The 23334-nt window shown below is 41.5% G+C and overlaps 1 protein-coding gene across 1 annotated transcript; it reads left to right on the top strand.

Annotated features, from left to right (window-relative positions):
- The first annotated feature begins 101 nt into the window (after positions 1-101).
- calcrla (calcitonin receptor-like a) lies at positions 102-22853 on the top strand. Its single transcript, XM_030787241.1, has 13 exons — positions 102-187; positions 13685-13756; positions 14328-14481; positions 15829-15942; positions 16521-16633; positions 16766-16857; positions 17248-17374; positions 17476-17629; positions 17760-17820; positions 18115-18181; positions 19981-20199; positions 20874-20915; positions 22392-22853. The coding sequence occupies exons 2-13, from the start codon at positions 13706-13708 to the stop codon at positions 22608-22610; spliced, it is 1413 nt and encodes a 470-aa protein (XP_030643101.1). The 5' UTR covers positions 102-187; positions 13685-13705; the 3' UTR covers positions 22611-22853.
- Positions 22854-23334: the final 481 nt, after the last annotated feature.

Genomic DNA, 23334 nt, shown 5'->3' with positions numbered 1-23334 from the left:
CCTGACAGCGATTTACCATTTTGGTCTGCGAGCGGAGAAGCGGCGTACTGACGCTCGTGAGGTTGCTTTGCGGATAGCTTATATTAAACCAAATTACACTGCGCAAACGTTGGGAAAGCGGGCATTTCTACCAGTTACTATACAAGATACTGTCAACTGACAGTGTAATCTGGAATTCACCGGTAAGGTAAGAAACACTTTGTTTTCCGATTACTACAGACAGTGTAGAGTAGTTTGTGTACATTGGAATTGATAACCCTATTAATGATTCAATACACCGTCGATAGGCTTCCTGTGGACACTGAACAATTAAGTTTCAAATAGGTATGCTCAATAGTGTTAGGTATAATACGTAGCCTAAACTATACTATGCTATGAACTGTGGAAGCCTAGTATCAGGGGACGATACATCGAAATTTTATTCAAAGCATTAGGGTGTCTTTTCTGCGAACATTGAGGCTATAAACTCCCATAGACATCAAAACCTGCCTTGCTCCTTTGGGGATTGTACAGTTGTGTGGGAGCCAAGAGAATACGCTAATACAAGGGTAATATCGTCATACAGAATTGGTATGGATCGCCGAGGTTCAGGATTTTATTCAACATGAACCAGAGTATAATAGAAATATTAATAAGCTGTAGGTGTGAAGAAAGAGAATACTGTATCTGCATTCTATTATGCTGAAACCAATTTTGAAAGGACTTTTTTTTTTTTTTTTTTGCTGTCTAAATGTACCGTATACAGTCCTCATACGGCCAAAATAACGGCTGTTGTTTAGGGCACAGAATCATTAATAGCCACACTTCCTTCGCGCACTTGAGGGCCGTACCTCTTACAATTGAATAAACTGCTGTTTAATTTTGATAAATTTTTTTCCCTTAATGGTGAATAGTATTTCATCAACCACCCGTTGCTCTTGTGTGATCTCGTAGACGTCTATAATGTCTCACCGCAGGGGGTACGGGTAAACATTTCGTATAATTAATCTGTTTTAGCTGTTTAGTCGGACTGATTGCTGTAGCGATACATTTTGTAAGCTAAAAAGGCTAAACAGATTATAGGCTACAAAACGTCACTAGGTACTATCGCTCCGTTGAGATATGAGATTTATGATGAATAACGGTAGATCTCTCTCTCTCTCTCTCTCTCTCTCTGTGCGTGAGTGTGTGTGTGTGTGTGAATGAGTGTGTGTGTAGGCACGCGTTTAGCGCTTTTAGAGTACTCAAGCAGCATACTGGACGTAATGAAAGACTGTAGGGCAGAACGGGAAGATAGGTGAAACATCTCCTCAGATCTTGAATAATGGGCAAAGAAATGCCCTCGCGCTCTCCGACATTTCTCACCGCTACGTCAATGATTAAATCGTCTTCACGCCCAAACATTTTGTTTTATTTTATCTTATCTTTTATTTTATTTAATATTTTGTTTTATAGCCACAAAATGTCCAGTTTATATGCTATGTGAGACTGCGTTATTCCGAGATTTTGTTTCATATGATCAGTGATGCATAGATAAGCTTTAACAGGTTATGCTTATAAGTAAAAAGATATCAACTGGAGATGCATTATTAAATGTTTGTTTGTTGTTAAATTTTGATCGTCTCAAGAGATGCTAGCTGGCAGAACGGTCTGAATAGAGAGAACAAATGGATTTGACAGTCTTAGAGGTAGAAGCCGTCACTGCATAAATTATGGTTAAGTTGTACTTTAGAACGATACAGCTGTTTTGCTTAGGTGTTTATGGGGTCTTCATATCACATGAATGCAGAGTGTGAAAGTTTGCACGATGATTTGACTCATTGCCTTTTGGTGGTATTTCAACATCCCCGTGGTGTTCTGCAGCTCCTCTCCTGAGAGGAGCATCTGGAATTTAAAACATAGACTTCACAGATACATCCTCTCTGAACTGATCATTGTTCAACCCCTACTGTAAGCTATTCCCTGGGTTTGCTGCATAGGCTCCTCTCTGACGGATTACATAATCAGATTTGGTTACAGCTGACTTACATTCTGGAATGTTTATCAACATCTCTCTTGGTTTTCAAACTTTTTTTTTTTTTTTTGCTCAATTTACGGAGCTCAAATATTAAATGCTAAATATTTTACGAAGCAGAGATACTGTTTGACTGTGTTGGAGGTTCCTCTTCTCTGGTGTGGAAAAATACCACTTCCTGATCTGCACTGAGTGGGCCTGGTGATCTCTATCTTTCTTCATTAGTTAAATATGTGTCCACAAATAGTATGTCGCTGTGCTGCTTTCATCAGGCTGGAGGTCTTGCTGGGCATCCCATGCCAGCCCTGGTTCAGTCATTATGCTGAAGTCAGTCTAGTAACACGATCTCATTTTCTCCCCTACCATTTAATATCTCCGCATGTACATTCAGCCGCTTTGCACCTATTATCATCTGGCCTTGTGTAAAGAACGCAACTACACACATCACTTTTGATTGTCACAGAAGTACACTCACGCTCACACACACACAGACACTCACACACACACACACAGAACTGAGTTACTGTCATGGTACTGGTACTGTCGATTTCTGTCGCAAGGTTTGCAGAATTTTTGTTCCTTTCCACGCATGGGGCTGAAGACAAAGAGTGAGATATATAAATTGTTGAGATTTAGAGGGGTCGACTGTTTCAGAAAAAAAACATGGGACATGTGAATATTTTTTTAAAACATGTTCTAAGCTGTAAAGTTTGTCAAATAAATGTGTAGGCTATAATTTCTAAAGATATAAGATCTACTGTCAGCTGCCATCTCAAGTTGTGTGTGTATTTTGATGCCTGACTCACACAATTACACAAATTTTTGTGCAAATTTTTGTGAATGCGGCATAAGAGACAGCGAGCAGAATAACTTTACTGAGTGAGTATCGTAACCTCCGGATGCTCTTCTTTACCAACTACTCAGTGACTCCTGTAACTTTAGCTCTTCTTACGTTTCCACTCAGTGAAGTAAGAAAATGCTTCTCAGAGCTTCTGTTCCCTGCATCTCTACACAATCACAGAGAAGAGTGCTGAGTGGCTATTTACTCGTCATTGATCATATTTCTGTCAATCCGATAATGCAGTGGGCGGGACATTAAGTCAGGTTACAGAATTGTGTCAGAGGAGAATGATTCAAATAAAAAGGGCCTTTTTTCTTCTTTCTTTCTTTTTGTTTTTTTTTCTAATTAGCAAGCATTTCGGTCAAAATGACGAATTCAGTGACTGGAAAAATTGCAAGTATCGGTTTTGATTATTGGCCTGAAGGATAATTGGTCAACCCCACAGAGATTCATCATGAACGCTCCATGCTGATCTATGAAAATATTAAATCTGTTATGCTGATACACATGAAATAAGTTGGCAAATGTCCGTCCAGCATCTGAGTACCATTGAGTCATAAAGTATGGTAAAGTGGTGTGTCATGTCCAGCACTCTTTGAGAAGGAGAGAGAAAGCATTTTACTGTAAACATGGCCATGACATCTCTGCCTTCCGCATTCCCCAGAGCCTTGAACACGCTCTTTCCACTGCAGACAAGTACCAAAATAAAGGAAATGCCACCATGAAATCGCTATACAGAGCGTTTTACACTTTCAGCTGCCAGAACAGCTTTATTGTGTCTTGGCAGAGGTTCTACAGGAGTCGAGATCTCTTTGGGAGAGAGATGCATTACCATTCCTCCACCAATCCATCTTTTCTCTTTTTTTTTGTCTTTTTTTTTTTTTTTTTTTTTTGGAGAAAGGTGGAAATTGCTGACACAGGGTCCACTCCTGAATCTCCTGTGAGTGTTCCTTTGGGTGAAGATCTGGTGACTAAAGCAGTTACCACCATGGCATATAGTGTACTTTACATCATTTTTACATTCAGTAGAGCATTCAGTGATCGCTCCTACTCTGAAGAGAAAGGGTGTTTTCATACCTGAAGAGAGCAGGACATCAGAATAGAAATGCCTCAGCAGAGGATGAAGCCAATCACTGAAAATGGATGTTTTGCTTGTCTAGGGGCTTGGTGGACATTTTAATCCACGTCAGAACAATGCATCCCACACCATAACAGAGCCATAAAATCCACTGACATGTGAAACGGGCACTTGGGCCTGTGGGTGTATGCTACACATACCAGCTTGTTGAGAACAGAGAAAGGATAACTCATCTGACCATATGACACACCACCATATGACTGTCAGCGTTCACCGCTTTATTTCCATATGTGCAGCTATGTAGTTCTCGCCGCGCGGCCCGTGATGAAACGGGCTGTTCACACGTTTGTTTGATGTGTGCAGTCGGCTGACTGAGAGCTGTGCATCTGTTTTGCCTTGCATCTGGAACCATTGCGTAGACATTCTATTCATGGAGCGTGAACAATGAACCAGACATTACTCTGGCCTTTGATAGTTTTCAGTTGGATTTCCATGCCAGCGTCACATTTAATACTCTGCAGCGAGTTCTGCAATGTTTGAAAATCTGTACACAACTTTTCAGAAAAAGTCTGGAAGATAGCCCATGTTAGGACACCGTTAGGATACCTTTTTGCCACACACTTAGATGGGACATTTGTCCCTGTTTCTATTAACAGGGCTGAATTAATATATGTAGCACAGAAGTGTATTCTGCTAAACTGGAACAGCTCTCAAAGTTTGACTTATTTAAGCATTTATGTTACATGATATATTATCACTGGAACAATAAACATACTGTTTGCTCCAGTGTAACTTACCATACCTAGGTAGATAAGTACCATGCATTAACACTCAGCACATGTATGTTCACATATTTCTTACCTTATTGAACTAAATTAATTGAATTTCTGTTCTTAATTAGTATTTATTTATTTGTTTAACTTTATTTATTTATGTTTTTAAATCGTTTTAAACCTTTTTCTGAATGTTGGTTTGGAAAAATTCTATGTTTGGAAAAATAAGAAAACCCCAAAAATAAGTGATTGTGGGAAAAGAGGAAAAAAACGATCTCTGCTGTGTTTCTAACTTACCAGAAAGATAAGAGTTTTCCCTCACTGTTGGGCTGACTGCCAAACTGAGACACAGCTTCTGATCAAACAAGTCATGGAGGGTGAGGAGAGTGGTGCTGCCAGTGAAGAGAAAGGGTTGGAATTGAAATGAAATACAACTTCCATCATTTGGTGGGGGTTCGGATTGAAAATGAGCAACACTGACCGAGTCAATGCCATTTGGAAACGGTGCAAACGGTGTGTTGCAGTGAGAGGTGGCAACACGAGTGATCTAAAGAACAGGCAAACGCTCACAAACACAGTGACCGTCTCAAAAGGACGCAAACTAAATTAACGTCAACCCACAGTGCAATCACCAGGTCATTTGTTTATGACTGAAAAGGTAAATGCTGGAGTGACATTACAGATACTGTAACTGTGCAGGTCGATAAGGACTTTTATCCGGTGGAAAAAGAGGGATTCCAGAACTTGAACCCCAGGCATGTCATTCTGAGTCTCAGTCACTTCACCAAATTGGCACCGCCTCAGGAGTACGAAACACACAGGGGAAAAGTCCAAATGTCCAGTCACAGATGAGTCTGCATGCATAGCAGATCTGCGGTCTAGCCGCTCATTAGAACCATACGTAAGCTTGACGTTGTACCTGGAGACCAGTAAGTAGTTACTTGCAAACCTCATGCTTCCCTGATGATCGTACTGGTGAGCTGCTGGCCTTAGGACTGGGAGTGGCATTGGAGAGCTAGAGACTGAAGAAAGATGTTGTCTAGCCTGCATGTGGATAATGCCACAGTTTTAATCTGAGAACGAAACCGGTCAGTCAAAACAAATTGTGTCAGGTTTGTGAGACATATCCTTTTGACAAACAGTACTGGCACTCAGGAAGAAAGGTCTCAGTAACTTTATCAATGTAAATTTAAGTATTGCCAAGTGGCGTGATACAGTAGATATACTTGGATGATACTGTGGTGTTGGATTTTGTGTGTATTGCACAACACTAAATTAAATCATTGTCCATTCACTTCCACAGAAGCACCTGCTGTCAGTGGAAATTGTGTGTCTCATTTGTATCCATTCAAAGTTTGCCAAGAGTGAGTGGTGATTAGCCTGTCCTGTTGGAAGAAAGCCTGCTCCATTCCGACCACGGTCAGGAGGCCCCGCCCACACCCTCGGTTTTGTAAACTCTCAGAGGTGCTTACGCTTTTCTGTAGATGAGACAGAACTAGCGCACTGTTTAAGTTCAGGACCTTTCACGTGCCTTGGGGCAGAATTTTGGTGGTCTAAAAACAGAGGTGAACCTGATCTGACTCTGATCTGAGTTATTTTTGTAGCTGCGGGGGGTCCTTGGGAGCACTGGCAAGTGGTGTGAACATCAAAACGGTGTGGTCCAGGTTTCAGTGCCCACAATCAGAAGGCCCTTTCAAACACAGGGCCTGAAGATAGCGGGAACGTATAGCTGATGTGTATGGATGGTACAGCGGGACCCTTCTGGATACTCCTGTAGTCCTTCTGTTTTAGATCCTCAACATGCATTTGTACCTGTCTGTGGGAGATGTGCTAATTTTAGAGGCATAGTTTAGCCTAGGAAACCTAGTCTGAGTTGCTTTAGTTTCACTAAGGCTACTAGGCGATCAACAGTTTTGAGCCTTGAGAGAAGGTCTCTAATTGCTTTTCATAATTTATTCGTTTCTCTCCATTACAGGTCATGTGAATGAAGGGAGCCCCTCTCATATTCACTCAGGCCAGCTGTGACCAGAATTAGTGTGTTCCTGCTGTGCGTGTGTGTACGTGTGTGCATGCATGTGTATGTGTGTGTGTGTGTGTGTATGTGTGTGTGTGTGAATAACTTAGCTTTACTGCTGTGGCCATGTTCCTTTATAGTAAACAAGTTTAAAAGAAAAGAAAACAAACAAACAAACAAACAGTCTGTTCTGGGCATCAGTACACACATATTGCTCTTCATTTAAGAGCAAATGTGATCGGGTTAACCACAGTTGTTTGTTTTGTTTTTTTTTGCTGTGTTTACTGACAGTGCAGTTTATGTTGCCCGCACTGTGCCGCCCTCAGCATTGCTCCGCTGTTTTCGTGAGGGTGTCTATTTAAACGAGTGTGGGGGTTTGGGCTGACTGAAAGGCCAGAGTAAGGTCTCGGTGTTGATAAGAGGCGTGCTTGGTGTGGTGGGGGTATTTGTTTACCCAGGCTGAGCTTGTTTTACTTTCACTGGTGTGGTTTGTATATCTGACTGGAAACCAGGGCTGTGTAAGACACACAGCAGCAGCTCCGCCCTCAGACCTCAGTGTCTCTCTCCTCCTCGTAGTGACGTCACTCAGAGTTTGTGTGTAAACCGCTGGGTCCAGGGCGGTGCACGCTCGTCTGCCAAGCCATGCAGGTAGAGTGGTCAAAAGTATATAACTAGTTATGAAGTGGAAGAGGAGTGACAACATCTAAGATATCCTAAGATGTACCAGTTATCTCAGACTTACATTTTGTATAGTACAGTAATATATTTTTCAAAAAGACAAGATCACCTTTTCTAATACATAGGCTCGTTATAACACCGACTTGGGCATTGCTGTGTTAGCCACAGGTTACATAACTGCATAAGTTATCAGATGTCGGAAAGTTTCACGTGAATCTTGGCATGAAATAGGCTACTTCCAGAAGTGCTAACATAAGGAACATGGAATATGTAGAGTTTGTCAGAAGCCTCATAGTGGGCCCAGAGTGAAAAGAAAGGTAAGAGGAAATAGTTAAATTAATTGGGGCAAACATGCTAAAGAGCTGATATCCTGTCGTGCCATGGTGTAGTGGAAATAACAGGCATAACGGTACAGTCTTTACAGTGTGCCACAAGTTCAATAGGTTCTGTTAGCATTTTATTTTTATGAGTCAGTTCATTAAATAGCAGCCTTTTGTTGATATTTCCTCAGTTTTATCAGCCTGACTTTTCCTTGTTTCAGTGTGCAGCCTGAACCCTTTATAGCATGTACTAAATTCACATTCGTAGTTTTGTAAGGTTGACTGTAGAAGCATGTGGGTATTAAAAGAATGAATACGCTCCAGAAGCTTTGCTGGTATGTCAAGGGAAGACAGTAGATCAAATTGCAGTGGATGGTTTCATACTCTTCTCATCTCTTTGAAGATGTCTCACAGGAATGCCGATTCACCTGATTTCGGGGGTTGGGGTAGCTTTTTGTGAACTTGAAGGTGGTTTTGGGAGGTGCTTGTGACCATGTGTGTGTTGCTGCAGGGCTTAACTCTGAGATGAAACTGCTGTTTTCTGTTTCCTATCGTGATGGATTTAGTTACAATAGATGAGGATGGCTTTCTGTGACTCGTTAACAGTGTAAATAGAAATAAGTAAAATGAGAAAATTGAAGTAAATGGAACAGTTTAAAAAGCATCATAAACTTAATGAGATCACAATTTTTCAGTGTGTTGGTTTTCTTAGTAGATGCCAAGTGTTTCTTAAAACAGTGTAGCTTTGGTGGAAAAACTAACTTAATATACAGTGTCCAGCAGACAAACTGTCACTGTAATTGGTGAAAAATGAATGCAGTGGTGATTTATTTAAGAAAAATCGCTGTGACCAGCACTGTTTTCTTGCAGCAGAGCCGTCCCAGTGCGGCCATCAGTAGAGTGTTTTCTTGCAGATTAAAGAGAAGATAATAACTGATTTATGCGGCCATTTAGGAAGCAATTTATCCACATACTGTGAATGCCGAAAGCGCTGCGTTGTGTCAGGCCCGTACGTAAGAGCGACGAGGGGCGCGTTTCTCCTGTGTTATGGTGATTTTTTTGGGAGAGTTCGTAATCACGTGTGATGGTGTGGGAGCCAGAGCTTCAGATCTAAATTGCTCTCAGAGTCGACTGTGTTGTACCAGGTTTCACCACACCCACACACATGCCTGAGAACAAGCTGCCAGTGCTGAGCTCAGAGCAAAGAATTATGTTCTCCGAACATCTGCATCGCTGCGTCTCGCTGTTTTCCTTATAAATCTCCACATCTGGTTGTGCCCAAGGCAACCGAAGCCAACATGAGTTTTATTCTCATGTGTGACCGAAGCACAATGTTTAAAAAAGACAGAGACCCAGAAACCACAAGCTCAGATTCACATGAGAGCTTCATCCGCCGATGTGGAGGTTGGAACTAAGACACATTGATGAGGGGCTAACACAACCGAGTTCCTTTAGGAGAGATACCCCTTTTCCACCAACAGCGAACGGGTTCTTCAACCAGTTCCGTTCAGGATTCTTTTGAACCTTGGTGCCTTCTAGCGAACCAGCCCATGTTTCCACCAGTATTGAGCGTAACCATTTGTAATCGAGGATGCGTCGTCAACGGAGGGCCTTGCACAGTGCAGTGCACAACGACTGTAACGAACGGTTTGCACTGGAAAAAACAGCTTTTGCTTGCAGCTGGGAACCAACTTTTCAGGTTCCAAACCAATTTATTTTTGGTCAGAATGCTCTGAACGGTTCAAAACGTGGTGCGCGATCCAGAACGTAACCGTTCGCTGTCAGTGGAAAAGGGATAAGAGTGACATTTAACTCTGGAAAACCCGTTAGTCCAGCACCTGAAATAAACGACCTTAGCTATTAGACACAATGTTTACGGCACAACATGTGGAAGAGAAATGCAGCACTGACCCAAGCTAAACCTGATCACCAGTAGTTTTCTCACTGTGTCGTGTTCAGGCCATAGTTTCAGTATTAACACATCTGGTAATTTCCTGTTTTGCCGTGACACACGCATTTGAATATTCAGATAAAATCAGCTTTTCCAATAATATCACAACATATTAGAGGTCACTCAAGGTTCCCTAAATGTAACTTATCAAAGGTAAACACCGTTCAGACCAGTATGTGTTCACTGCGCATCTCTGAGCACAGTGAAAACCATGCTTTTGATGAAACATTTAAATCAGTTGGTTGCTTCACCAACCGCGTGTGTCAGTAACTTCTCAGTACCATGTTTCTAAAACAGTCCTTAAATCTGACCTTGGTGTAGATGGAAGTGGAAGTGTAAAGCATTTCTATGTTGAACGGTCCTCTGAGATAGTGTGGTGTGTGATGAGGAAGGAAACAGAACTCCAGCGATCATCCTGACCTAATGTAAGCAGTTGCTCTGTTTCCAGAAGCTGTATGCTACTCTGGAACACTACATACACAGGCAGTTGCTCTGTTTCCAGAAGCTATATGCTACTCTGGAACACTACATACACAGGCAGTTGCTCTGTTTCCAGAAGCTATATGCTACTCTGGAACACTACATACACAGGCAGTTGCTCTGTTTCCAGAAGCTATATGCTACTCTGGAACACTACATACACAGGCAGTTGCACAACAGTGTTGAGAAAACACTGTTTTTTTTTAGAATTCAGCACTCAGCATCTCAGTTTTTTTTTTCCTTCCCTGTGTTCTCTTATCTGTTTTTACGTATTGCAGAAAGAAAAACAAGGAAACAAAAGCAGCTATTTGAGTTAAATAAGTCTTATCTCACACATCTCGTTAACTGCAATGTAAATGTAAATTTATCGAGCATACAAAAGTGATCAAAGGTTAATGTTAATTTTACCACAAAAGATAACCAAATCTTTCCACAGCTGGTTCTATTTAAACCTTTCTGTTCTACTGCTCTTATCTCTGTCCCACAGGCCCCGTCTTACAATGAAAGTTGTATGTATTAGATGCTGGAATGTTGATCAGATTTAAACAAACATTTAGAGTCTAAAGAATGTGTGCATTTGTGTCTGTGTCTTCAGTCATGGTAGAGAGTGTGTGAGAGTCAGTGATAAGTCTAATTAGGTCAGCTCGTATTGTGTGAGCGCTGGATGTGGTCAGCTTTCCTCAGAAAAAAAATTTCGTGTTGGAGATGAACTGGGAAAGGACAGAGCCCAAACATCCTGCCACTGTAAGATGTTTAGTACATCTAAAAACAATGGACTTGACAAACAGAGTCTGCCCTCTTTGAACCATAAGAATGTACCACATCTGTAATCCGCAGCAGGGTAGCAGCCCCTTGCTTTTAAACAACATCTTTAAAGTATCAAAGTGAAGAAGGAAAAGAATTGTATTTTACTGTGACATTTTTTGGGTCCCCGGAGCTGTGCCACTGACAGTCAGTCTAAGACAGTGTTTGTTTAATCAGATGGCTGTTCATTCGGGCTAATGTGCCATCATGTCACATACTGAGCCAGTCCTTATAAATATAAGTATAAAATATCCTACAACTAGTCTTAAACTCAGTCCTTACTGCATTAACACTGCAGTGTATAAACTAGTTTTAAACTCAGTCTTAAACTCAGTCCTGACCACAAATAGGTGTTTCACTATTTATTCTACTGCGCATGTCTGCAGATCAGGCAACTGTTCTCGTTTTCGTCAGAAATAACAGTCTGAATCTTTCAGAATCCAAGAGTGATCCCCCCCCCCCAAACAAAGCCTAAGAAAACTTCTGTAAGTCAGTGCGCTAGCATTACCGACTGTGCATATTTCCTCTGAGCAGTTAATTAACAGAACGGTGAAACACGCCGTTTGAGTTAAATACCAGTCTGTGTGACATCGTACGCACACTGAATCTTTACGCATTTCATCACTACTGCGTCACAGGTGTGCTGTGTTCTTCTGGGTCAGTTCAAGGACATGGTGGCAGAACAATCTAACAACACACATAGTAATTCATTCAGAAGTATTGGAATGACATGTTCATCTAATGTGAGCAGTGATGCACACTTGGTAGTATTCCTCCAACCATAGCTTGGACACCATCTGTTTATCATAACCACACTGATCTATCTGCAGAGTGCTCTACTCTGGTCTCACAGTGTCTGACTCAGTGTTTCTGAACACTTACATTTACAGAAACTCTCAGAACGCTCTAAAGTGATATTATATTACAGGCTAGACTTATGTTGTTAAGGATTATTCAAAATTCTCAGTCTTCTACAAATATTTCATACTTGGTTATTCAATACACAACATTAACTACCTAAGTACTTAAGGTTGAGGGAAAGCATGCACTCTCCAGTCGGATTGGTGTGGGTGGTATGAGAGGAGGAGCAGAGGTCTATAAAGCAAAACAATGCAGTCTTCATCTCCTCTTCATCTCTGCTCCTGGTTGGGCTCTTTGTCTGTGTGTGTACTGACACAGAGAGTCACAGAGAGACTAATGAAATGAATTCATAGATGCTAATGACTTAAAAATAAAACTAGAGTGAAATAAATACATTTGAAGTTAAACTTAAATTAAGTAACTTCAGTATCGTCTGTTTGTCCATTCTCCCCAACACAAGTATGAAACAAAGAGACTTTAGCTCTGAATGAAGGCACATTAAACACCTCCGGTTTGAATGAAGGCACATTAAACACCTCCGGTTTGAGTGGAACGAGTGTCTTTCCACAGCGCCTTACTACAGTTTCCTCTTTGTATGCTTTCAGTTTGCAAGGTTTCATTATATTTCATAATCTTCTCCACTCTCCCTAGATATGACACAAGCACAGGGAATGTTAATTCCTACTAGATTTGGAAATTAGCCATAGTATCCCAAATAATGTGATGTTGTAACTCCAGTGGAAAAAGACAGAAGGCCGTATACACTCATCTCTTCTTCTGCTACTACCGCACCATGTTGTATTGTGCTCTAATAGTTAGAGTTGCTGTAATCAGAGGGTTTAGTTCAAATATGTTTTAGTCATCCTCGTCGTTATTAAGTCAGCTGTAGAGCAGCTCAGAAATGAGGCAGGAGAGGAGTGTGGCTCTTTCCTTTGCTATGGAGAGAAGCAAGAATGTTCTGCTCTGTTTATTCTGCCTATTATTCAGGTTTATGAAATGAAGATTAATTCAACCTGCAGCCAATGTCTCTTTTTTTATTTTTTTGAAACTATATCAGGCCATTGACACCCTGCAGCGATTACTGTTTCATTAAAAAAAGAATGTTATTTTAATACTATGTGTATGGCATCTGTAGTTACCAAATGTTCCAAATTCATAGTGCAAAAATGATAAAAGTACCTCACAATTTAATATGTTCTCTCACCTTTGCTTTCTGTCAGGACAGCAGATTTGACTTGATGTGAACGATTCTCTCTCTCACACTCACTGATCTCTACTAGTCTCTCTCTCTCTGTATGTCTCTGTCTGTCTGTCTGTCTGTCTGTCTGTCTGTCTGTCTCTCTCTCTCTCTCTCTCTCTCTCTGTCACATGAAATAAGGTTGCCATGGAGGAGGAAATGCTTTAGGCAGTGTGTGTGTGTGTGTGTGTGTGTGTGTGTGTGTGTGTATGCATATGCATGTGTGAGTACCTGTGTGTGTGTGTGTGTGTTTTAACCAATCAGTCAATCAATCAATCAATCAATCAATCAAACTTTGTTTATGTAGCACCTTTTAAACAAATCAAATTGAAATTTAAAGTGCTTTACAAGCGATTTAATAAAGTAATGAAACAAAATAGAATAAAATAGGTAATAAAAATGATAATAAATGAAATAAGTGTAAATAATAAGACCATAGAATTATAAAACACTAGATAAAAGCCAGACTGAATAAATGGTTGTTGTTTTTTTACATTTAAAAATGTCAATATTTTCAGTTCCTCTCACATCCACTGGAAGGCATTAGGAGAGGAATGTATTGGCAGAAAGAGTGGTGTTGTTGTTAGTGTTAATGGGGGAATTTGGGCTTTAGGAATGGTGGATGGTGCCTTATTGGATTCTCTGCCCTTACAGATCAATAGTGGATTTGAAAAGATGGACTGGACTTTGGTGGTCTCACTGGTTTTTCTCGGATGTGCCGCAGAGGTGAGAGTCTTCTGTTTATCACACTTACTTACGTATGAAACATGTAATTAGTCTTCATAACTCATCACATTGGTTTTTGTGATTTCAGTCAAGCAGACATACCAGGAGAACAAATAATGAAATTGTTTTTTGACTTGCTGTCATTGAATGAAATCATATGCTATATTGATAGATATGGTAGATTGATATATTGACGCTTTAGAGTAAAAACAGGTTTAATGTAGCAAGATGTACAACAGTCATCCAGGCCTCGAGTTGCAGTAATGTAATAATAACGACATAATCCTTATGACTGTCTTTATAACACTTATTTTATAAATTTGCAAGATTAATAAGAAATCTGACAAAGACTTTCTCAGTTTGATGGGTTTAACTCTAAACAGGTGGAAAATTCCCAGAGAACAACTTTCCAAATTGCTGTCTCTCACCAAGTTCCAATAGATAGATATTGTATGTTTTGGCTTCTGTGATGTACATTGTCCACTTTCAAATTCACCCCCCTGCCCCCCGACTCCCTGTCATAGAAATGTAATGTGTGCTACTGCCTCTTTGGTGTGTCTGTGGAATTTAGGTCACGGTATTCGCCAGCCCGGATGCCAACGAGACTCAGTCACATCAGCCACAGAATGTGTACCACGACATTACTGTCACCAGGAACAAGATCGTGACAGCGCAGTTTGAGTGCTACCAGAAGATCATGAAGGGCACCAATCATTTCACAAAAGGTAGAGCAGAGCAGAAATAATGGGACGGAGATACAGTGACTGACCACCTGTTCGGCCTACAGATAGATTAGATCATAGGCTTGTAGGTGGATTATATCATATCCTCTCAGTCACGGCTGTTGACCCTGTGAGGAGAGAATTCTGATGTCACCATGCCCCATGCGGCGTCTTTTGGTTCACTCCTGTTTAATTGCCTGGCAGAGTGGGGAAAAAAAACCAATGTCACATGAGGACAGAGCAATGTGGAGATATTCAGTAAAGTCTTTAATTACATGCAAGACATCAGATGTTTGTGCGTGTTCTCTTGTTCAGTCGTCATGGAGATTGCACAGAAAGTTAAACGGCTGAGGTAAATGAAATCCATAGGATGATGGGTTTTCTGCAAAATAGATTAATTCAGATTCTTTCCAACCATACAGTTTGTGTAATGAACCATCTACTATACAAAATAGTCATTTAAATGCACAAACAGGATAAAAGATTATTGCAGTTGCTGAGTTCATCTTTACATACCTTAGTGCAGAGAGCGTACAGAGAGACAGAGCCCAAGGGCTCCTGTGCAAACTGCAGAGACAGAGAGTGGGGCGTTTGAGAAGGTCAGTGCAAAATCAAGCTCCATCAGCTCAGTGTAGGGTCAGTGAACAGACTTGGTTCTGATGGTCAGCTCCATCAGCTCAGTGTAGGGTCAGTGAACAGACTTGGTTCTGATGGTCAGCTCCGTCAGCTCAGTGTAGGGTCAGTGAACAGGCTTGGTTCTGATGGTCAGCTCTGTCAGCTCAATGTTGGGTCAGTGAACAGACTTGGTTCTGATGGTCAGCTCCGTCAGCTCAGTGTAGGGTCAGTGAACAGGCTTGGTTCTGATGGTCAATTCCATCAGCTCAGTGTAGGGTCAGTGAACAGGCTTGGTTCTGATGGTCAGTTCCATCAGCTCAGTGTAGGGTCAGTGAACAGGCTTGGTTCTGATGGTCAGCTCCATCAGCTCAGTGTAGGGTCAGTGAACAGGCTTGGTTCTGATGGTCAGCTCCGTCAGCTCAGTGTAGGGTCAGTGAACAGGCTTGGTTCTGATGGTCAGCTCTGTCAGCTCAGTGTAGTGTCAGTGAACAGGCTTGGTTCTGATGGTCAGCTCCGTCAGCTCAGTGTAGGGTCAGTGAACAGGCTTGGTTCTGATGGTCAGCTCCACTCAGCGATGTAAAAATACATTATTAAAAACTGCTACAGCTGGGTTAGGTTGATTTAGGAAATTTCTGTTAATTTCAGTCTTTACCTACAATGAAAAGTTTGATCAAAAAGAAGAAGGTTGACTCGGAGTGGTCGCCCTGTTGTGTGTGTTGTGTGTGGTTTTTTCAGCGGGGCCTGTGTGTAACCGGACGTGGGATGGATGGCTCTGCTGGGACGACACGGAGCCAGGTGTGGTGTCGCAGCAGCACTGCCCGGATTACTTCCAGGACTTTGACCCGACAGGTGGGTCTGGGTTCTGCAGCAGACCCACAGAAATGATTATTCTGTTCACTTTGTTTAGAGGCCTCATTCAATCAAACTAACAATAAATATTTTCCTAATATTACATAACTAATATTATATAAATCAATGTTGTAGCACCTGTTTCCCGTGCTATAATATTATATGGATAAGACATAAGTCATTGTTAATTTAAAATAAAACAAAAAAAGATCATATATAAGAGCAATACTGGTTACATCTAAAGCTTTAGATAAGCAAGCACAAAACCAGGCTGTTTTAATCTTTCAGTCTCTGTGTATCTGTGCTGAAAAGAGGTTTGTCTGAAAAGAGAATGATTTTTCCCCATTGAAACTTTCCATTTTAGTCCAAGTTTCCATTCAGCACCCAGGGGCTAGAATGCCTCTGAGGCCATTATCCACTCAGAAAGATACGAGAGGAATTTAAGTTAAGACAAATTCCTCATTTGTTACATGTCTGTCACACGACGCAGTGATAGAATCATGATTGGTCAAACTTAAATTTGGACATAGTTTTAATACTGTTAAAATATCATGTTCTTTTCATAACCGTCTTAACAGAACTGGTTTCCAAGATCTGCACTGCAAGTGGACAGTGGTTTATGCACCCTGACAGTAACCGAACATGGACAAATTACACCAGATGTAATGAGCACACTAATGAAGGACGCATGGTATGGCTGGCAAAACAAACCATCTGAAAACGCTTTTCAAATCGATTTTCCACCTTTGATTTGAGAGTGAGCATGGAGACTTTTTATGTGCAGTGAAAAAACTGAATTACCATGTGGTTTATTCTCTTGCAGACTGCAATGAATTTGTTCTACTTGGCCTTAATTGGTCACGGATTATCATTAACATCACTGTTCATCTCGCTTGCAATATTTTTTCATTTTAAGTAAGTATGCTGTTCTCCCAGGACAATGCACACTCACTGATCTCTACTAGTCTCTCTCTCTCTCTCTCTCTCTGTCTCTCTCTCTCTCTCTCTCTGTCTGTCTGTCTCTCTCTCTCTCTCTCGCTCTCTCTCTCTCTGTCTCTCTCTCTCTCTCTGTCTCTCTGTCTCTCTCTCTCGCTCTCTCTGTCTCTCTCTCTCTCGCTCTGTCTCTCTCTCTCTTGCTCGCTCTCTCTCTCTCTCTCTCTCTCTCTCTCTCTCTCTCTCTCTCTCTCTCTGTCCTGCATTTCCGTTTTGCTGTATTACCTTTCAGTGCATGACTCCTTTTGCTGTATTACCTTTCAGTGACTCATGTTATTCACCTCGTTTGTCTGGTTGTGTTTTTGCCTGTAGAAGTCTAAGCTGCCAGAGAATCACCCTGCACAAAAATCTCTTCTTCTCCTTCGTCCTCAACTCCATCATCACTATCATTTGGCTGACAGCCGTGGCAAACAACCAGGAATTAGTGCAGCGAAATCCTGTGAGTGCTGGAACGCTGTTGCCTCTCGTGACATGGGTCTGCATGATGTGTCAGTAACGTGTTGTGTTGGTAACCTGACTTCTGAACTGCTTCCTTTTTAGACGGGTTGTAAAGTATCTCAGTTTATCCATCTGTACCTGTTTGGATGTAACTACTTTTGGATGCTGTGCGAGGGGATTTATCTGCATACACTCATCGTTGTGGCCGTGTTTGCAGAAAAACAACACTTGATGTGGTACTATCTCCTTGGATGGGGTAGGTTTTTCGAGCAGAGCAGTAAGAGATAGGGAAACATATGTCTGTTGAGGCGACTTTGTTAACTAGTTTTATTTACCCTACGATGTCTATTTTATTTTATTTTATTTTATTTATTTTATTTTTTTAGGATTTCCGCTAATCCCAGCTACAATACATGCCATTGCTCGCAGTTATTACTACAATGACAAGTGAGTGAGACTCATGTTTAACCATATGTCTGTGTATGAGGTTTTTGACCCCTAACTATCAGGACTCTGTTTACATGTACTATGGCCGTAATTATAACAAATTAAAACTTCTGCTTCATCTCTTGATGACATATCAACCACTGCATTTTCACGAGCTTCTGAAATGCGCTTTGTCTCCTTAAATGCTGGTCTTTAGCAGCTGAGGACAAATTACTACACAGAACAGTGTTTTGCTCTCATCGTGTCTGATGCTCTGTATCGAATGTTAAGCCTGTTTCCTCCTCTTCTCCACAGTTGTTGGATCAGCTCCAACACATCACTGCTATACATAATCCATGGGCCCATCTGTGCAGCTCTATTGGTGGGTAAACTGTTCGTTGTTTTCTCTGGTTGGATTTTATGGCTGTCATTCCTTTTACTATAAAGTAATGAATGACTCTGGTTTGTGAGTCAGCAGTGTATATATAAAATGCCTTTATGCCTTTCACTTTCTCTCTCTCTCCCTCTCTCTCTCTCTCTCTCTCTCTGTCTGTCTGTATACATACACACACACACACACACACACACACACACACACACACACATATATATATATACACACACACACACACACAGCCGACCCTCCTTATATTTTCTGCTTTGGTTAAATCCGCAGATGCGGAACCCGTGGATCAAAAATATTAAAAAAAAAAAAAATCCAGAAAGTTCCAAAAAGCAAAACTTGAATTTGCAGGATGCTGAATCCACACGAATGAAGTGATGCATAGGCATACCCTGCTGTAGCCTCCTGCAGAAGAAAGAAAATGTTATGTTGTGGCTGACGTGCATGTAGTTAGGCCTACGATGGTTACGTCTGTATTGAACATGTACAGTCTTTTTTTTTCATGTCGTTACTCCCAAAGCAATACAGTGTAACAACTACTATTTACAGAGCATTTACATTGCATTAGGTATTATAAGTAATCTAGAGATGAATTAAAGTATATGAGAGGATATGTATGTATAGGTTATATGCAAATCCAGTTCATATAAACACTTACAATACCCCCCAAAAAGCGAGAGGGGGGTGGTTTGTCAGTATCGGTGCATTCCAGGACTCGCCTCCCACACGCAGATCCCCCACCCCCCCGTAAATGCGGCAGCTCATGACAAGACTTTGCATAATGCCGAAATAAACATCACTGGAATGCTTCACATGCAAACTGGAACAGGTGTAAACTTCCCCTTGTAATCCCAAACTGCTGCAAATTAGGTTAAATTTTTCACACGTTTGAGACCAGTGGTCATTACCAATTCATTCTCTTGAATCTGTTCCCCATTTATTTTTTATCAGCACAGAACTGTCAACTGTAGTAACAGGCAATGATGCAATTTAGAAACCCTTCTCTTTTACTGGCTTTTTTCATTTAATATATTTTTAACCAGAGATGCTTAGAATGCCTGTGATGCATTCCACTACTCCGCTACATTCCACTACTTTTAAAGCGGTCAATATTGAACATGAATTTTCCACATGGGGCGTGTAGCAGCACTCATGACCTTCCATTTTCAAATCAGATACTTTCTCACAAACAGTGTGGTTGACAAGCATCAGGCCGTCTGTTCTTGTTTTAACTTTTGACTTCCTGTAATTACTGAACACAAAATTTGGGAAGGCTGTTTTTTTCAGTCTCTTTTCCTTCTTTTGGGTTTTGTTATTTGCAATGTCAGTAACTTGTCAGCACTTTCCCCTGGCTCTACATATCCTGTTTCCTTTTTAAAATGGCAGTCTCTGTTCAGATGGTGACCGTGAAGTCAGATTCATATTTTGCAACATTCAGTGGACCAGATATAAAGGGGAAAAATGTCTTTTTTTAAATATTGGCATTCAGGTATCTTTAGGGGCATAACAGGAAAAATAATAACCTATTATTTCACTACACAAACATCTTTGAATTGTTAAAACCTGGTCGTAATCTCTGAAATGCCTCTTTGAAATGTTAAAACCGTTCTGATATATATATATGTGTTTGCTGTCCAGAACTCATCATTGGATTTTGGGAGTATTTCTCCCCCTCCAGTTTTATTCGTTAATAAACTGACCTCTCTGCTTATTGGAGTGGACGTGTGTCCAGCTAGAAGCCTGTGGATGCAAGTCTGACTGATCTTCTCTTGCTTTAGGTGAATTTGTTTTTCCTGCTGAACATTGTGCGTGTGCTCATCACAAAACTGAAAGTGACCCACCAGGCTGAGTCCAGCCTGTACATGAAGGCCGTGCGTGCCACCCTTATTCTCGTCCCCTTACTGGGCATTCAGTACGTTCTCTTACCCTACAAACCCGAAGGCCGAGTCTCTTCGGAAATCTATGACTACATCATGCATATCCTGATGCATTATCAGGTAAGGAAAATCAAAAGAAGTGTCTGGTGGTGATTACCTAATGATTAACCAGAAAATGTGGCTGTAATTTTAAACAGAACACAAATAAGCTGATACGCACACTAGGACCTTGCGTCTGAATGTAGTGAGGTCCAATAGAATGCATATAATCTATAATTAATCTAAGTTACACAGGTCCCTAACAAAAAAAAAAAAAAAAGGTGTCAAATAAATCCCAACTCAAACAAAGGAGTTCCTTCAGCACTGGGTTTTTATACACAGTGACTTCATTTGCATGCATGCCAAAATAGAGCTTGCCGTGAATTCAGGTCAAGATTTTCATAAGGCATTCATTTCAAGGGCTTCTCTCTGATCAGCTGGAGGAAACACGTAACTCACTGTCACTTTTGTGGAATACTGCAAACTGAGAGGCTCTGGACAGGAGACACTGCCAGACCCTGCTGAGTTGACAGCATGAATAATGCAGGGCAAAAAAAAGGCCTTACTCACGCTCTGGCATTTCATATGCATATCAACAAACTCCATGCTGACATGCATCAAACCTGCTTTAAAACACACCAGTGCCAGCTCAGTTTCTCATTATGAGATCATGTACTAAAGGGCTAGAGTGCAGGATTTACAGGCCTGATGACTGACTTTTGTTTTCTCATGGGCCTGATGTTCTTTTTTTTCAGGGTTTGCTTGTGGCCACCATCTTCTGCTTCTTCAATGGAGAGGTGAGATTAATTAATCTAATCTAGCCTCCAGATGTCGTTTGTTTCCACCCGATGATTTACAGAGAAATTAATAGATTACAAGTTGTCCCTCTCCAAATCATTTGATTTGCTGACCTTTGCGTAAAAGATGAATTAAAATGCTACGCCCTCGAGTCTCCAGGGTTAAGAGATCTGTAAGGTATTGGCAGATGACCAGATGACCAGATAAACAGATTTGCTGTCATGTTGCAGAGAGAGCATTGTTGGATCAGTTCTCTGTGTTAGTACTGGGCTGCTGTCATGTTGCAGAGAGAGCATTGTTGGATCAGTTCTCTGTGTTAGTACTGGGCTGCTGTCATGTTGCAGAGAGAGCATTGCTGGATCAGTTCTCTGTGTTAGTACTGGGCTGCTATAATGTTGCAGAGAGAGCATTGTTGGATCAGTTCTCTGTGTTAGTACTGGGCTGCTGTCATGTTGCAGAGAGAGCATTGCTGGATCAGTTCTCTGTGTTAGTACTGGGCTGCTGTCGTGTTGCAGAGAGAGCATTGCTGGATCAGTTCTCTGTGTTAGTACTGGGCTGCTGTAATGTTGCAGAGAGAGCATTGCTGGATCAGTTCTCTGTGTTTGTACTGGGCTGCTGTAATGTTGCAGAGAGAGCATTGCTGGATCAGTTCTCTGTGTTAGTACTGGGCTGCTGTAATGTTGCAGAGAGAGCATTGCTGGATCAGTTCTCTGTGTTAGTACTGGGCTGCTGTAATGTTGCAGAGAGAGCATTGTTGGATCAGTTCTCTGTGTTAGTACTGGGCTGCTGTAATGTTGCAGAGAGAGCATTGCTGGATCAGTTCTCTGTGTTAGTACTGGGCTGCTGTCATGTTGCAGAGAGAGCATTGTTGGATCAGTTCTCTGTGTTAGTACTGGGCTGCTGTAATGTTGCAGAGAGAGCATTGTTGGATCAGTTCTCTGTGTTAGTACTGGGCTGCTGTCATGTTGCAGAGAGAGCATTGTTGGATCAGTTCTCTGTGTTAGTACTGGGCTGCTGTAATGTTGCAGAGAGAGCATTGTTGGATCAGTTCTCTGTGTTAGTACTGGGCTGCTGTAATGTTGCAGAGAGAGCATTGCTGGATCAGTTCTGTGTGTTTGTACTGGGCTGTTTATGGACGCTTTACGCAGGCGTGAGGGATGGGTCAGTGGGAGTTCATAAGTTATTAGTTAATAAGTTAATAATAGTAGTTAAGTTAACATAGTTAATAATTATCGCTTCACCTTGGTCAAGCTGCCAGGGCCGGTAAAGTCAGGCCTGGAGGAAGCTGTTTAGCTTTTCAGAGTGAGAGTAGCCAAGTCATCAGAGAATATTTAGGCGATTAAATATTTAGGCTGAGTTCATCTGTACGTTTAAACAGGAAAGCCCATTTAGTTATTCTGTTGACTAGTATAGTTTCATGGGTGTCCTCATGCTCGGGATGCCATGTCTCAGCTCTAAAACATTGTCTTCTGCAGGTACAAGGGGTTTTGAGGAGGCACTGGAATCAGTACCGCATCCAGTTTGGGAGCACGCTGGCTCACTCGGACGCGCTGAGGTCGGCATCGTACACAGCCTCCTCCATCACCGAGGTGCAGGGTTGCTACAGCATTGACAGTCACACGGAGCACCTCAATGGCAAGAGCTGCCACGACCTTGACGCCAGCATCTTAAAATCTGAGAATACTTACGCCTGATCACGTGACCCTGGGATTTAGACACAGAGAGTGTTGAAAACAGTTAGTTACCATGGCTGCCATCAGTGTTGTGACTGACTTGGACCACTGTCTGCTTTGGTCCAAACATGTGCACTGCTGAAGAGAGGACACCTGAAACGCCCCCCTCCGTCTGTAAGCATGGTGAAAACCACAGAATCAAACAGGCAGCCGAGTTTTTATTGAAATGCATTTCAAAAAGTCATAGTTGTTCACATCTTTGAATAGCACAACCTGTGACACTGCTTGGCTGCCTTTTCAGAGAAAACTAAGGGAAATATTCTGGTAAATATTTGAAGTATAAAAAAGTATCATGACTGATGTTAAACCAAAGAGAGATGACAATACTTGTGTCAAGTGTCTGAACTCTGTGTGTGTGTGTGTGTGTGTGTGTGTGTGTGTGTGTGTGTGTGTGTGTGTGTGTGTGAACTCTGTGTGTGTGTGTGTGTGCGCGTGCGTGTGTGCATGCATACATGCGCGCTTTTATGTGTGTGTGTGTATTTGTGTGTGTGTGTGTGTGTGTGTGTGTGTGTGTGTGTGTGTGTGTGTGTTTATGTGTATGTAAGTTTTGTTTCGATTTGCTCCATATTAAGCTCCACATAACACAAAACCATCCTATCAGCTGAGATTTCCAAGGGAACAAATGAACACAGTACAGATAGACTCTCAGAATTATTTGCTGGTGAATCAGAGTTAATGTAGTGAG

The sequence above is a fragment of the Chanos chanos genome, chromosome 10 (genome assembly GCF_902362185.1).
Source record: "Chanos chanos chromosome 10, fChaCha1.1, whole genome shotgun sequence".
Classification (NCBI taxonomy): domain Eukaryota; kingdom Metazoa; phylum Chordata; class Actinopteri; order Gonorynchiformes; family Chanidae; genus Chanos; species Chanos chanos.
The sequence above is the reverse complement of the archived record's forward strand: the minus strand, read 5'-3'. Positions and strand labels throughout refer to the sequence as shown.